This window comes from Trichosurus vulpecula, chromosome 2 (assembly GCF_011100635.1).
Source record: "Trichosurus vulpecula isolate mTriVul1 chromosome 2, mTriVul1.pri, whole genome shotgun sequence".
NCBI lineage: Eukaryota > Metazoa > Chordata > Mammalia > Diprotodontia > Phalangeridae > Trichosurus > Trichosurus vulpecula.
Genome location: NC_050574.1, coordinates 265,489,823 through 265,505,526, shown reverse-complemented (window position 1 = coordinate 265,505,526; position 15,704 = coordinate 265,489,823). Strand labels below are relative to the sequence as shown.

The following is a 15,704-nucleotide window of genomic DNA, read 5'->3' as shown; positions in this document are numbered from 1 at the left end:
GGTCAAAATGGCCAAGCCAGCAACCGAATCCAGGCTTCTTGATTCTTAATCTAGTCCCCTTTGCACTACACCACACCGTTACTGTGTACACTGTGTGTCAATGTTTGGGTGTGACAGTGTGAGAGAGACACAGTAAGATTTCACGCAGTAACTGTGATGTTTCACAAGCATTTGACACACTACCAGACTTTCAGCTGCTGTGGAAGGTAAGAAGGGTCCCACCTAAGAACCGCTTCTTTGCTGAATTTCAATTTTATTTTATCTTCAGATCCATATTTTTTCCCTTACACCTCTCCAGTGAGAAAACAAGAAAAATATAATTCCTGTTACAAACCTATAGTCAAGCAAAAGAAATTCCCATGTTGGCCATGGCCCCCAAATAAGTCTCAATCTGCATCAGACTGAGTATTGTCTTTCTATTAGGAGGTGGATAGCATGCTTCATCCTGAGTAGGAGCTAGTTCTTTCCCTCTAACCAAAGAGGCATACTGGAAAATCAGCCTCTAGGGGAAGAGGAAGGGAGAGGAGGGATGATTCTGAAAGGAAGGAAGCCCCTACTTGGGTTTGGGAGGTGTTGGGAGATGGGGATGTGGCCTGCGTAGCCCTGGTTCCTGACAGCACTATCTACCATGGCAGAGAGTGAGTTGACAAAAACAGAGAGCACCTACCTGGCTGAGGTACACAGACAGTCTCCCAAAGAGAAGGCCAGCAAAGCCTCTGCTGTACGGAGGAGGAAGCGACCCCATGCCCATCTGAGGGTACCCCATTTGGAGGAGGTTATGAGCCCTGTCACTACTCCTACAGATGAGGACGTGGGCCATAGGATCAAACACGTAGCAGGTATGACCCAGTTCAGGGCAGGAGATGGGAAATGGGAGGTGGACTGAAGTCTATATTTCTGCAACTGAAGTTCTTGACTGGAGATTAAATGTAATGCAATTCAGTTCAACAGATACATGTGAACTGTCTTTATATAAAGCGTTGTGCTATGTACTGGGGATATTCACACATTTCTGTGCTTTACATATTTTTTGCATTAGTTTGCACATGACTCATTAAATATCTTAATAAACATGAAACACCCTCATCCCCTAGTATCTCTGATACAGTATTTTTAGGACTTTCCAAAGTCCCAGTCCATGACAACTCCAATTGTCTTTATCTCCACTGGGAGAAAGTTCAGTTTAGACTCAGTTTCCCTGCCATTTAGTTCCCTTGACAGCCTTGCTTGAGCTCTGCAGAACTGGCACAGTGTTGAATGATGCCCTTCTGGGAGTGGTCACTGCACCTGGAAAAAGTTCACTGCTTGACCAGGGACCACAGTTCCAAACCTGATGGTAGCCAAGACACCGTGTACCCTCTGCCACAGGGCTGGTAGATGAACAACTATATATCCATTCCCTGGCCCGACTTATCCATTCCTCTTCCCTTGTTTCTCCTACAGGGGTTATATTTATATTTTATTGGCAAATGAGACTCCCCACAGTGACCTCCTTGCTCCCTACCCGAATATCTGTTTCCTTTTGACCTGTATTAGATACCTTTGTTTAATCATTTCATTCCTATGCTTCTCTATCCTTGCATACATGTCCAGTAATTTAATTATTCAATAAATATCTATTCAACACCTATCCTATCACAGGATCTGACAAGCATTAAAAGAAGTAGAAGACAGAGTCTTTATTGATCATGTAGGAACTTACACTTTAATTGAGGGTATAGCTTGCTAAGGCCCTGAAAGGCAAGGGCCATCTTGTATGACACTATACAGCTGTTGCTGTGGCAGGCCTTGTAGAACTTAGAGTAAGGAATGAGAAGGAGGACAAAGAGGACGAGAAGGAGGAAGAGGACGACTGGTAGTGAGTGACTACCTGCCATGTTCTATGTGATGGTAACAGCCTGCCATGTTCTTTTCTATAGGTTCTACCCAGACCCGGCACATCCCTGAAGACACTCCTACTGGTGGCTTCCACCTCCAGAGTGTGTCCAAGCTGCTCCTCATTATCAGCTGTGTGTAAGGAACTCCCAGGCTCCCCCTTGCCTCTCTCTTGCCCTACTGTTCCCTACAGTCACTTCAGCCTTTCTAGGCACATGATGCTCCCTGGCTTCTGCCTTCTCTCTCCACCCTTTATTTCTTTCCCTTCTTTCTCTCTCTCTAACTCTGTTCTTCTGTCTCTGCTGTCTTCACTCCTTGCATCCTTTGTTTTCTTTGCCTATTTCCTTAGTCCACAGAGTAAACATAAGATGATTTACTAGAAGTGATTTAACTAGAAGATAGTTAAAAGTACTCTATAGATGTAAGATGGAATTTTGTCTTTGTGCTTCTGTCTCGATTTTTTCTTCCCCTTTGTCTCTGCTCATCATTTGGTCTTTCTTTCCTGACTCTACATGTCTATGTCTCTCTTTTCAAATCTATATCTGCCTGTGTCTTTCTCTCCCATGACCTCTCTCTTTTTTAAAAGAAATAAATTTTGTTATTAGCTTTTGTTTTCATGTCATCTGCATCTCCCAATGACATCTCTAGAGAAAGAAAAGATGAAGAGAAGGAAAATATAGTTCAGCTGAAACTAACCAACATATCAAAAAAATGTCATACAAAGCATATATCCTTAGCCTTAGTATACAAAGAAGCAGGGGTGAGGTCCCCTCTCGAGTCTCCTCTTTGGACCAAGCTTGGTCATTGTAATTTAGCAACACTGTTTTGATTTTTTTTTGTTTGTTTTATTCTTTGTGTATGTTGTTTTCCTAGCTTTTCTTATTTCCCTCAGCATCAAATTGTAGGGGTTTGCCCATGCCTTCCTGTATTCATCATATTCATTGCTTCTTGCAGCAGAATGATAGATGATCATATTCAGGCACCTCAGTTTGTTTTCCCCTTCCCCAGTGAACATCTACTTTATTTCCATTTCTTTGCTACTACAAAAAGTGCCACTCTCAATATTTTGGTGTATATGGGTCATTTCTTTTTGTCACTGATCTGACATAATTTTCAGTGGATGCTGAGACCCAGGGAGGTGAAGGGTTTCCCCAAAGGCACCAAGTGAGCACCAGCTAACCCACTTCATCCCTTAAGTCATGGTGTCGAAAACATTACCTAGTCACCCAGCCCCCCCCCCCCGACCCCTACAGGACAGTGTGGAGGGTGCATGAGACAGTTCATTAGTTTTGCAAATATCTCTTTGTAAGGAAGTCTTCTATACCAGTCAGACCTGAATGACATTTTCTTTACTTTTAGTTTTCTTCTTTCTTTCCTTTTTTCTTCCTTTTCTCCTTCCTTCCTCCTTTCCTCCCTCCTTCCCTACCCCTCTCTCTTCCTTCCTTCCTCTCTTTCTTTCCTTGTGATTTATATAGAGATGTACCTGCTCTTCAATTTATCAACAGAGAAAAGGAATTCTTTCCTTTTTTTTTTCTGTCATGGCTCCTTTTGGCAGTCTAGTAAAGCTTGTGAGTCCCTTCTTAGAATAATATTTTTAAATGAATAAATAAAATACATAATATTACAAAGGAAACAAAATATGTTGAAATTCAGTTATCAAAATATAGTTTTAAAAAACCCCACAAGTTCACAGACCTCAGGTTAAGAACCCCTGGCATAGAGAATTGCATGGGGAGTTGCCTAGGGTCACCCAGGCAGTATGCGTCAAGACACAGAGCCTGAACCCTAATCTTCTTGACTGTGAGATATGAGAACAGGGTGCATTCTCACTCTCTCTCTCTTCCTCCCTTTCCCTTTTTCTCCCTCCCTTCTCTTTCTCCCCCTTCCCCCATTTCATGCCACTTCTCCTCACTAGCATTTTCCCAGGGGTGTTATCAGAGAGTCCTGTATTTGGTGCTTTTATGAATCACTCTCACCCATCCCATTTTATTATAATAACTCATATTTACATTAGTACTTTATGGCTTTTTAAAAGTGTCTTCCTCACAACAGACCTATGAGGTGGGTAGTACAAATATTATATCCATTTTTTATTGATGAGGAGACGGAGGGAGGGGAGTTTAAGGTTCTTGTCTAGTTACATAGCTAGTAATCGTCGGAGGTAGGATTTGAACCCAGGGCTCCTCAGTCCAAGTCTAACTCACTCCAAGGCTTCTGGCCTTCTCATACTCAGTCAGCTTCCTAGAGCAGCAGTGCAGAGAGTAGGGCACAGGAAGGAAGGGTGAGGATTAGCAGTCATTGATCCTGGAAATTTGGTCACGTGCCGATGATAGGTTCTTCTTCTTGTCTCCGTCTCTGTCCTTCCTGCCCTCCTCCTCTGCAGATTGTCCAGTCCTCTTCTAACCTCTGCCTCCTCCTTCTTTTCTCTCCCCTGCACCCGTTAGGATCTGTTTCAGGTACTGTCTCTATGGTTTACCTTCTTTACTCCCTCAAATCTTAACTTCATTTCCCCCACTTCTTTTGGGATCCTATGTTGAACCTATGGCTCCCTATCTGCCCTTGGTGTCTTTCTGTATATTTCTTTGTTCCCGATCCCCACATCACTGTCCCTGTCACTCTATATCATTCCTCTGGCCCCTCAAACCAGCTTGTCTGCCAGTCTTCCTTTCTCTCTCTCAATCTCTCTCTCTCTCTCTCTCTCTCTCTCTCTCTCTCTTCCCTGTTACCATCTTTTTCTCTCTCCCTTTCCCTCTATCTCACTCTCTCTGTCTCTGTCACTGTCCCTCTCTCTCCCTCTCCCCTTCCACTCTCTTTCTCTCCATACATATGTGCACTCTCTCCTCCTTTTCCCTTTCCCTCCCTCTATCTCTAGCTCTTTCTCCTCTTCTCCTCCTTTCTCTCTCCCTCTCTGTTTCTTTCTTCCTTCTTTCTCGCTCCTTCTATCTCTCCCTCTCCCTTTTCCCTTCCCCCTTTCCCCTCCCTCTCTTGCCTTTTTCTCTTTTCCTCTTTTTCTTCTATCCCCCCTCTCCCCATCTCTCTTCCTCCCCCCTCCACACACTTCTTTCTTCTTCTATCTTCCCTCCTGTTCTTGCCTTTTCTCTCTCTCCCACCCTCCTTCTCTTCCTTCTTCCCCTATGCTTTCTTTTTTCACCCCAAAGTTTCTGGGGGAAACAGTGGTAGTTTGCGCCAAGGCCATGGCAGAATTTGCTCAGTCAGGGAAGATGTTTACTTCTGTGCCTGGGCCTTGGCCACCAACCAACCAGCTTCTCTATTGGTTTTTCCTTTGTACCCTACTCTTCCTTTCCCAGCCTGGTGCTGCTGGTGATTCTCAACATGATGCTGTTCTACAAACTCTGGATGCTGGAATATACCACCCAGACTCTCACTGCGTGGCAGGGCCTGAGACTCCAGGACAGGTAACCCGAGATCCATCTGCATCCTGTACACAAATGACCAACACCGCACCCCCACCCCCACCCCCAATCCACAAAAGAGCCCTTATTCCCAGTAGGGAATGGCTCCTTTCTGGTTTCCCTTCTGGTCACCTTTTGGGGGCGGGGTTAGGGAAGGGAGGTAACACAAGGGAACCAGTGGAGAGTATAGCACTATGATGTGACTCTCTATCCTCTAGGGGTCTGGGAGCACAGGACAGTCCTCTGAGCATAACTCCAGCTGCCGGGGTGACCCTTCTTGTGCCCCACAGGTTACCGCAGTCCCAGACAGAATGGGCTCAGCTCTTAGAATCCCAACAAAAGTATCATGACACAGAGCTCCAAAAATGGAGGGAGATCATCAAATCCTCTGTGATGCTTCTAGACCAGGTAAACACCTTCCCTCCCTCTCCCTCTCCCCCTCCCCCTCCCCCTCCCCCTCCCCCTCCCCCTCCCCGTTGATTAGTCAGCCTTAAGGAGCCACTGATGAAGCCTTAGAAGCAGGAAGTTCATGCAGGTATTCCCTATTCCTTACAGCACAGCCCGAGAACAAACAAACCCAAGTTTCAGCAGGAGAGATTTACAGTCTTACTCCTTACACTGAAGGAAGGAAAATGATGTAAACAAACACAGGCACCTGAAGAAAGCTGGAAAGCCCTCTTGGTAGTCCCAGGGACCATGTGATCTTCTATCATGTTTAGTGTCCTGCTTTGCCCTCATCATATGTAATATCCTTCTCTGCCTCAGTAAAAGCATATGGAAGGAAGGAAAAAAGCATTTATTAAGCACCTCCTGTGTGCCAGACACTGTGCTAAGCACTTTATAAATATTATCTCATTTGATCTGCTCTAAAAAACGTGGGGGAGAGGTGTTTAGTTTATAGTTGAGGAAACTGAGGTGGGCAGATGTGAAGTGCCTTGCTCAGGGTCACATAGCTAGTAAGCAACCAGATTGAACTCAAATCTTCCTGACTCCAGGCTGCTGACAGTTTAGGTACTCCTTGTCAAATGGCTAGGGTGCACCCCAACATCATTTATATTCTTTGCAGCATAATGCTCTTTTTGTCTTGTCCAAAATACCATCTAGCTATTTGGAGGAGTAATTTTAAGTAGTGATCCAATATTAGCCCAGTTTTAGGACAACAGCTCCTCCACCTCACCCTTCCCAGACTTTACATATCCACTAAAGTCTTGGGTGTGACTACGGATTCTTGAAGCTTCTGCCAGAAGAATCTGAGTTCTCTTAGGTCCCACCAAGCTGGAAGGGTTTTGAGCACAGACCAAGAGATAGAATGGGCGTCAGGCATTCAAAGGGTGACCTGCATTGGGACGAGTGTTTACTAACACTGGCAGTTTCAGATCTATAAAGAAAGGTTCCCTTATATGATTTCGTTAGTGTGGGGTTGCCCCTAGTGTGGAAGCTCTCTCTTCCAATAGAGATCAGAAACTCAGTTAATCAGCATAACCTTAGAATTGGGAGAGGGTCACTGGGAGAGGGTCAGATAACTCGTATTTGCCAGCCTTCTTCCCAGATTTTCCAGATTTCAAGGCTGATCTGTCTATGCTCCCTCTTAAGCTTCCCTTGGAGCAGTCAAATTGGCAGGAACATCCTTTTTGACATACAGAAAAGATTGAAAGATAACCCGATATGACATCGACCACAGCACCATCAGGATTGTTTGATACTGACCATAATAGTGATGGGAAGAAGGGGCAGAGCTTTCAGATGAGCTCACTGGTCAGGCTATCACTGACAGCAGGGTGGGAAACCCTTAGGATGGTAAGGATTGTTTTGTTGGCAACGTAACATAACGGATAGAATGCCGGACGCAGAATCCGGAAGACCTGGGGTCAAAACTCTGATTCTGACACTTCTTAGCTATTTGACTGAACCTCTCCACGTCTCAGTTTCTTCATCTATCCACAGATATCTATAGCATATATGTCGTGTGCTTATTGTAAGGTTCAAGTGAGATAATGTGTGTAAAGTGCTCTACAAATTTAAAAGCTGCTATTATTATTGGCACTGCAAAGGCAGTGAGGGAGTAGAGCAGGGAGAGCTTTGGGCCTGGAGTCAGGAAGACCCGAGGTAAAATCCAGACTCAGGCATTTATTAGCTGTATGATCCTGGGCAAGTCACTTCACCTCTGCTGCCTCAGTTTCTTCAACTGTAAAATGGGGATAATAATAGTACCTACTTCCCAGCATTGTCTTGAGGACAAAATGAAATAATATTTGTGAAGCACTTTGCAAACCTTAAGGCAGTGTAGAACTGCTAGCTCTCATGATTATAGCTATTCCTGATACCACTAGTAGTAGTGCTACTACTCCTGGGGTCCTTTTCCCCAAGCCTTCCTACTCCCTTGGCCATATTTAGGACTTAGCCCCAGATTGGAGCGGTTAGTCTTAAAGCAACCATGAAAGGTACATTTTTGTTGTTCAGTCGTTTCAGTCGTGTCTGACTCTTCACGACCCCATTTAGGTTTTTCTTGGCATAGAGATGGAGTGGTTCGCTATTTCCTTCTCCAGCTCATTTTACAGATGAGGAAACCGAGGCAAGCAGGGTTAAATGACTTGCCCAGGGTCACACAGCTAGTAAGTGTCTGAAGCCAGATTTGAACTCAGGAAGAGGAGTCTTCCTGACTCCAGGCCCAGCACTCTCTCCGCTGTGCTACCTAGCTGCTCCTTTTACCACGTCTAAAATATCATATTCCATTCTATTGCCATATTAAAGGGATATGTTGATAAACCAAAGAGTGTGACCAAACATGGGTCACAAGGGTGGTGAGTCTGGAAGGAACTGAGGATGTTGAGCCTAGAAAAGGCATTGGAAAGACATGATAGTTCTCATCAACTTTTTGAAGAGCTGTTGTGTGGACCAACATAATCTGTTGTTGCAGAAGGCAGAACCAGGACCCGTGGGTTTTTGGCTCAGTATTAAAGAACAGCTTTTTAACAGTTCCTGTCACTGGAAGCTTTCAGGCAGAGCCCCATGGAAGAATTTCCTACTCTGGGTGGGAGGTTGGAATAGAAATAACACTGATCTTGGAGTCCTCATTTGTGGGTTTGAATCCTGGCTTTGTCACTTGCTGTCTGTATGAACTTGGGGTGAATCAGTTAACCTCACTTTCTTCAGCTGTAAATTGAGGAGTTAGAGTCGATGACCTCTAAATTCCCTTCTAGTTTCAAATCAATGGTCCGAGACCCAAGTTCAAATCCCAGCTCTGCTAGCTATTACCTATTTGTAAAATGGGAGAGGGAAGGGAGAAGTTGGATTGAGCCATCGCTAGATCTGTCATCTCATCATTTCACAGTTGAGAAAGCTTTTCAATCTAAAATCAAATTTTCCAGTTCTGTAGGATATTCCCTAAAACATAATGCTGAAGTGCTTATGGGGGAGTAGGTAAGTAAGACAGCTTTGAAAAACAGCTTCTCAGAGATTAAGGTTCAGGGAGAATTAGGCCAGGGCCGCCCCCACACTACGTGCGCTGTTAGTTTCTTTGAGAAGGTGGCCCCATATGATCATACCCTGCCTTAGGATCCTGGCTCCCCTTAGCTCCTTAAGTCAGTTGAGTTCCTTTGATAAGTATTTGGTGATCCTTGTTGAGGAAGCCAACTCAGTGCATGTACTCCTTGGGTGGGGTTGGCCTCCCTTTGTCTTACAGATGAAGGACTCACTCATCAACCTTCAGAATGGCATCAGAACCCGGGACTACTCATCTGAAAAAGAGGAGAAGAGGAACCACTATCATTGACAAGGCAGGAATAGGGGTGACTCCAGAGGCCTGTGCAATACATGTACATAGACCATATAAATATATATATATAAATATATATATATACAGAATATAAATATATATTATATACAGATTTTAAAAAAGAGATAATGCCTATGTACTAGGGAGAAGGAGCAGGACTGCCTCCTGCACTGGCCGGAAAAGCAATTTCTTTCGGTGGAGGGCAGGGGGCAGCTCCCAGCACCGACCCTCCCCAACCTTCTCTGTCCCTCCAGTCCTTCCATCCCCACCCTTCCCTTGCTGGCCATCCCTTGGCTGTTTGAAGGGAAGTGAAGTTGAGCCAAAGTCATGCTTGGGCAGGCCCTGGGGTCTTGGATAGGAGTCTCAAAGGGGCATTGCTATGGTGCTTCATTCCCTGCCCTCTCTTTTTTTTTTTGGAAAATTGGAAAAAAAAGGGGGGATCCCTCTTTCCCCACCATCCTAGCTTATCCTGGATGCCCAGATGTGGGGGGCAGGGATTCAGGCCTCCAACTGACAGAGGGGGCTCCACCTATATCCCACCATGAAGGGCCACCAAGGAAAAGTGGACCTTCAGCCAGATGGACAGGACATGTTAAATATGCCAAAAGGCAGTATTTGTGGGATTTGTGGTGGGGTGGGAGGGTATGGGAGTGGGCAGAGTGGGAGGGCTTTGAGACTGAAGAATCCCTGAGAATTCTTTGTCACTGCTGCCTCCCCTGATCTTCATTGGGGTCCTCCAGCTCAGAATACACACGAGCTGGGGGAGCACAGGTCTCTCATTTTTTACTCTCTCTGATGTTCACTCAGGTTGGGTCTGTGTAAAATTAAGTTGCTTTTGAGTGCCTGAAATTCTGCTGTCCTCTTCCTCCTCCCACCCCCCACAAAAGAACATTGTTTCTTAGAATGTGTAAAACTTAAATGATTTTGTTAAGAACTTATTTTTATCGGTTTTAGGGCCAGAAGGATGAATAGTTCTAATTCAATTCACTTTGAGCCAATGCTGTAAAATACCCAGTTGGGGGTTGAAGTAGGGTGAGGGTGGGAAGAGGGGCTTGAGAAAATGAATAACAAGGTAATGTATAGGAACCAACAGGGCACAAAAAAACACTGCAAAAGCATTGTGAAGAGGCCTGAGCCCAAGCTGACATTTCTTGTCCTCGAATGGTTGCCAGTGTTATTTTTTTTACATGCCCCTCCTCCCCCTGCAATGTAGACCCATGTTCAGTACAGAGAGATTCTACTCTCTAGGTTGGGTTTTATTTCTGGCATGAAAGGAAGGATCTACTTGACAGAGGGGATGAGAACCAGGGGAGCATCTCTTTCTCTTTGATAGTCCCTCATCTAGCTAGTATTTAGGCTTCTGAATAGAGGGGGAATTGTTGGAGGAAAACTCCCTCTGGCCTTTGGGTCTGAGAGGCGTCATGGAGTAAAGGGATGAAGCTGGACTGGGGACTTGAGTCATCACTGTGTTTTTTCTTAAGAACTGAAACATTAGTCAGGCACGTGGACCAGAGGGATGGATAGTGTCCAAGCTTGGTGTGAGCTGGTAAGCTTCTTAGCTTGGAACACTATCTAATCTCTACCCCCAACCCCACTGTTTCCCCTTCTAAATCCAAGGGAGTCCTGCCTGAAATAGGCACAATCCCAAGAGGAATATTGAACTGCAAAGGGAAAGGGACCAGCAGCAAGGCAGTGAGGAGGGCTCTTTAGATGACATAAACCTTCTGGGTCCTAGGAAGCAGGGATCGCGGAAATTCATGAACAGAGTATATCGTAAAGAGAAGATAGTTTTTATTGATCTCCTATATTGATGTTTAACAAATAGTGGACTTCTGTTTTCCCTGGTGGCCAGGGAGAGGGGGCTTTTGGACCTCCATAAACCACAGCATCCCAGGAAATCCAACAGTATGGGGAACTGACACAAAATGTGCACATCTCTACAGAGATGACTCTTTCTGGGGCAGGGACACGCCCTAATTTAGAATGGGGTTGAGAAAGTTCAGAATACTGGATGATACATTCCCAGTAGGAATGAGGAAAAGGGTCTCAGTTTCATGCTGAGGTTGGTGTCTATCCCTGCTCCACCCTCAGTGGACAGCCTGAGACTTAGGATCTGGGGAGGTAAGAGTGCCTAGAATCCCTTAGGAGGGTGGATATCCACATAAGCCAGTGCGGCTTCATGAAACACTGCCAATCACCCATTTAGCAGCTGTCAACTGAAGTCATTTTTCTCTGGCCCAATTAGGTGACCAGTAACTGAGTGGAAAAGGCTGGGCAAGGAACTTATGAATTCATAGTAAAGGAGGGAGGTGGTTGAATGGCCTGAAATTATTAAAATCCGGAGTGGCCACAAGCCAAGATTGCTCACGGGAGCTTTTGGGGAGCAAGAGTTATAAATTATCTTATTTATTTTATTTATCATTATTTATTTCATTGAGAGCTGCTGCCTCCCCCTGGCTGTTGTGAGGTCTTTTCAAATGGCTTCAGAAAGGTTCCTTGGGAGGAGGATGAAGATTCATCCTCCCTGTTAAGCAAAGGGAAGAGGGCCACACACTGGAATCTGCTCTTCCTTAAGCCTGCTGAGATGCATTAGACAGGAAGATTGGCATCAAGAGAAACATTCTTGTTGTGTGTCTGAGGAGATGAAGAGCTAGACATAGGAAATACCCAGGACCTTCCTGGTGAGTAGAAACCAGGAGAAAATATGTGACTTTTGGAGAATTATTTTGACTTCTTTGGGCCTCAGTTTCCTCATCTGCAAAATGAGATTGTTGGACTAGACATTCTTTAAAGCCATTTCCAGTGCTATGATTCTATGATGCTAGGAAAGGCACCAACCTGGATCCCTCCCTTCCCTGCAGCAGAAAGCCCAGTGGCTCCAAGGACTTCTCTTATTCAACAGCCTTTGGAGGAGAAGGAACCTCAAGCCTTGCAGATAAGATAGTCTCCCTCCCTGAAGGCTGCTCAGCCTGGGCCACCCAAAGAATAATAGCAAAGGAAATAACATGGTACTTACTACTGGATACTGTCATCCTTGACCACTGTAGCCTCAGGCTGGTAGCTCTCTGCAAGGGGCATTCACAACCACCACCTGCCTTATTTCTTTTGATTGGAGATCCATTTCCAAACAGAGAAGAAACTTGATTTCATGTATTTCCTTTGGGGTCCTTCGGCAGTGGGGAGAGTCAGGGGTCATGCTGGGACTACCTTTGTAGATGGGTTCCTTATGCCAAGGCTTTTGTAAAGGTTGTAGATGGAGGAGGAGCAGCCACCAGGTGTAAACAGTTTAGAGGAATGCAGTTGAATCACCCATGGAGACTAGCAAAGTGTGATCCCTAGTTTATTCTCTGTAGGAGAATAGCCACTTGAAGTCTGCAACTTAGAAGCTGCCTCCAGGTTTCATCAAGAGCCAGGGTCAAAGAGTTGTCAGTGTTTGAGGAGGATAAGATAAAGGAGCCTTTAAGGACAGACCCTGCTGGATTGGGGCTTGGAGTTTTCCAGGGTTGCAGAGGAGTGTCAGGGTAAGGTATTTATCCTAACTGGCAGGAGTTGGGTGGGCTGTGAGAGAGTCCAGAGAGATCAGTCTGTCTACTAGCTCAGTATTCACCCCAGGACATGTTTCCTCCCTCCTGACATCAGTTTTTCTTTGTTTGAGAACATTTACTCGAGATTTCCCATGAGTTAAGAGAGGCTGATGGGTTCAGTGAAGTCCTCCCTCCCTGGAGGAAGCTTTGGGGATATTCCTCCTCTTTGGAAATCCCCATCCCCATCTCTTCCACTACTTCCTTCATCTCCTCTTCTCATACTCACCCCCCCCCAAAAAAAAACAACCAACCCCACCCAAACCCACTTAAGGGTTTGATTTAACTGTGAAGTGCTCACAGGAGCCTCCAGAGAATGGAGAACTTCAGGGCATAGTACCTAAGAAACTGGAGCGGAGGAAGGAGACTGAACAACCTTCAGTGAAGCATTGAGTTAGGAGTAGGCAGGTGGCTCCTTTCTTAGATTGTGCCTCAGGTTCCAGAGACAGCAGCTCGAGGATGAGATCTAGGGAAGGGGCTAGGGAAGGAATATTTGTGATCCCCCAAAAGATTCTTTCCGTGCCATATCATGCTGCTTATCTAGACGTGCACGGCAGCCAAAGCTAGTCCTTCCCTTACCTTAATCCTTACAGAGATAGTACCCTCTTTTCCAGGTGTCTGGGATATGGACTTCCCACCCCCACCTCCCTTCAAAAGATCTCTTCCCCTGGTGATTCCTCTTAACGCCAGTGCTCCCTTACTGTGTCTCTAGGCTATGAGACAATCACCCCCTCCCCCTTATCATTCTCCCTTATTTAGGCAGGCTGGTCCCGCTTCCCTTCACCTCTATGTTTCCTTCCAGATGTGATTTTGGTTCTGAGAGGAACATTATTCTGGAAGGCCACCTTTTTAACCATCTTGCTTTCCTAGTGTGAAAGCAGGAATTTTGCACATGGCGTAGAGAGCTCTCCTCCCCCCTCCTCTCTGCCCAGCCTCGTTACCTCACTCCTCCTGCCCCGGCTGGTGGCGTCTGCGACAAGACCAGGCCGGATCTACTCCTTGCACCCAAACCCCAACCCCCAGCCCATGTTCCATGTGGCAAGCACAGCTCAGGGGTCTTGGGCATTGTTTTCCGTTGCAACTCATGGTCCTCTCCAGGCCTGGGAACCTGGACCAGAGTCGCGGCTGCTAGTGAGAAGCACCTCTCCCGCCAAGGGTAGCTGATGCCAGACTATCTCCCCCACATGTGAAAGCTAAAAGAACATTTTCTTGCCTCTTTTGCCCCCTGCCTTTGGCCCCCTGCTCTTCACAATACAACGTGGCACTTTGCAGAATCAATATGGCGGCCTCTGCGCAAGGTGGGAAGCCTGGGTAGCAGCTGGGGAGCCCATCCTGGACTTAGTAGCCAGTGGCATTGCGCACGTAGGGAAAGCAGCATTTTTGCCAAGCCATCCTGCGTGGATCCCAGCTCTTCCTTGCCCCACACTCTATGGGCCGGCCCAGAATTTGCATGGACCATCTTCCCCAACCCAAGGTGCTTTTGTTGTTCCCCACTCACCCTGGGCCCCTAGTTGAAGAGGGGAGAGGTGGAGAGGCTACAGCTGCCTCCGGGGCAACCCTGGAAGTATGTGGGGTGGGGTGCCTGGGAAGGGGGAAGAATGCTGGTTTGAATACAGTCAGGTTGTCTGGCTGTCTTTTGTTTGGTTCTATAATTGTACTTTTTGCCTGGCGCTGTGCGCAAGGTATGAAACCGGAAACTTACTGCTAGAACCTAGAAACATACAAGGCTACTCAGCCAAATCTTAATGTAAAGTAGCTAGAGCCATGGAAGTATGGTATGAATTAAAGGGAAAAAAGTATTGAACAAACTAAGACAAAATGGCTTGTGTGTTTATTGACTTCTTCTTTGGGTTTCACAGCCCCAGATGTTTCTGTTCTCTCCAGTTGTGATCACATCTTTGTTTTTTTTTTTTTTCCACACAGACACATTCACATACAAACATATACACATATTCCATCTAGCATCTTGGACCACCTTTCTCTTCTCCCTCTCCCCGCACCCCCTACTCCACATCCACACTGAACCTTTCCCTTTCCAGGACTCAGCATCGTTGGGTGGATTGAGTTTGGGGGGAGTGGGTTTGGGGACTTCTCTGTCCTCTTATTCTATCTTCCCCAAACTGGAAAGGAGGAGACAATGGGAGGAGCAAGAAGCAGCTGAGTTTGGCAATTTCATTAACTCTTTACCCACCCTTTCAGTCCTGCTTCTCCAGGGTGTCTGAGAGGGGAGGTGAGTTGTTTTCCACTGTGAACCGCATAAGGATTTGAATCTGGTAAAGCTGCACGAGAAGAACCATTTAGTATGCTGCCTCCTGCAGGAGGTTTTCCTTTGAAACACTTGTCTGTCTCATACCTAGGGTGTAGCTTACCCTAGAGGATCTGGCCTATGGTTGAGCTCAATTTACCTATAAACTGATTGAAGGGAGGGGGTCTGATAAAATAATTGTAAACTAAAACAGTTTTATTTGTGTATATATTGACAAAGGTCTTGTGCCATGCCCGAATTCTCTTGATATACAACCAGTGATTCAGGAAGGAATGTTGGATAGAAAGGGAAAAATAACTGGAGGTTACTCACAGTAGTTGCACAGAGTAAGCCAGAGTAAGCTGTTTTTTTAAGAGACACTTTTAATGGATTGAACAGGGAGTGGACTTAAAAACATTATGTACACTGAGGATGGTGTCAGGTTGTGTAAGCTGGAATGGCAGGGGACAATATTGCTAGATAGAAATAAGAAACAGCAACATAAGGAAGACTAAAATGGAAAAATACCATTTTTCAGACTACAAAGGTCTGTGAGAGTGTTGACATCATCCTACAAATACATGAACACATTCCCCTCTGTTCTCCCACACCCTACCTGCCACATATACTAAATGAAGCATATACCAAGTGAGGGCCCCAGGAGTCATTGCCACTGAAAGTCAGATAGCTCATAGCCCATAAACCTTGTCAGTGAACAAGTCCACCCTAGGAGACTGGCTTAAGAAGTGTTTGTCATACTATGTTTTACTGCAGGTTCAATGAAAGGGAGAAAATTCTCCTGCTACCTAGGGATG

The 15,704-nt window shown here is 45.7% G+C and overlaps 1 protein-coding gene across 5 annotated transcripts in view; it reads left to right on the top strand.

Annotated features, from left to right (window-relative positions):
* GRAMD1B (GRAM domain containing 1B) overlaps window positions 1-14,456 on the top strand; it is a 241,705-nt gene extending 227,249 nt beyond the window's left edge. For 2 of the 5 annotated variants that reach the window (XM_036744378.1, XM_036744377.1), the window contains 5 exons: window positions 636-839; window positions 1,920-2,013; window positions 5,184-5,291; window positions 5,579-5,696; window positions 8,971-14,456. In XM_036744378.1, coding sequence (XP_036600273.1) covers window positions 636-839; window positions 1,920-2,013; window positions 5,184-5,291; window positions 5,579-5,696; window positions 8,971-9,060 — 614 coding nt within the window. In that variant the 3' untranslated portion in view covers window positions 9,061-14,456. Of the gene's footprint in view, window positions 1-635; window positions 840-1,919; window positions 2,014-4,319; window positions 4,332-5,183; window positions 5,292-5,506; window positions 5,697-8,970 lie in introns of all 5 variants that reach the window. The other 3 variants (XM_036744374.1, XM_036744376.1, XM_036744375.1) reach the window with 3 other exon arrangements.
* The last annotated feature ends 1,248 nt before the right edge of the window (window positions 14,457-15,704 follow it).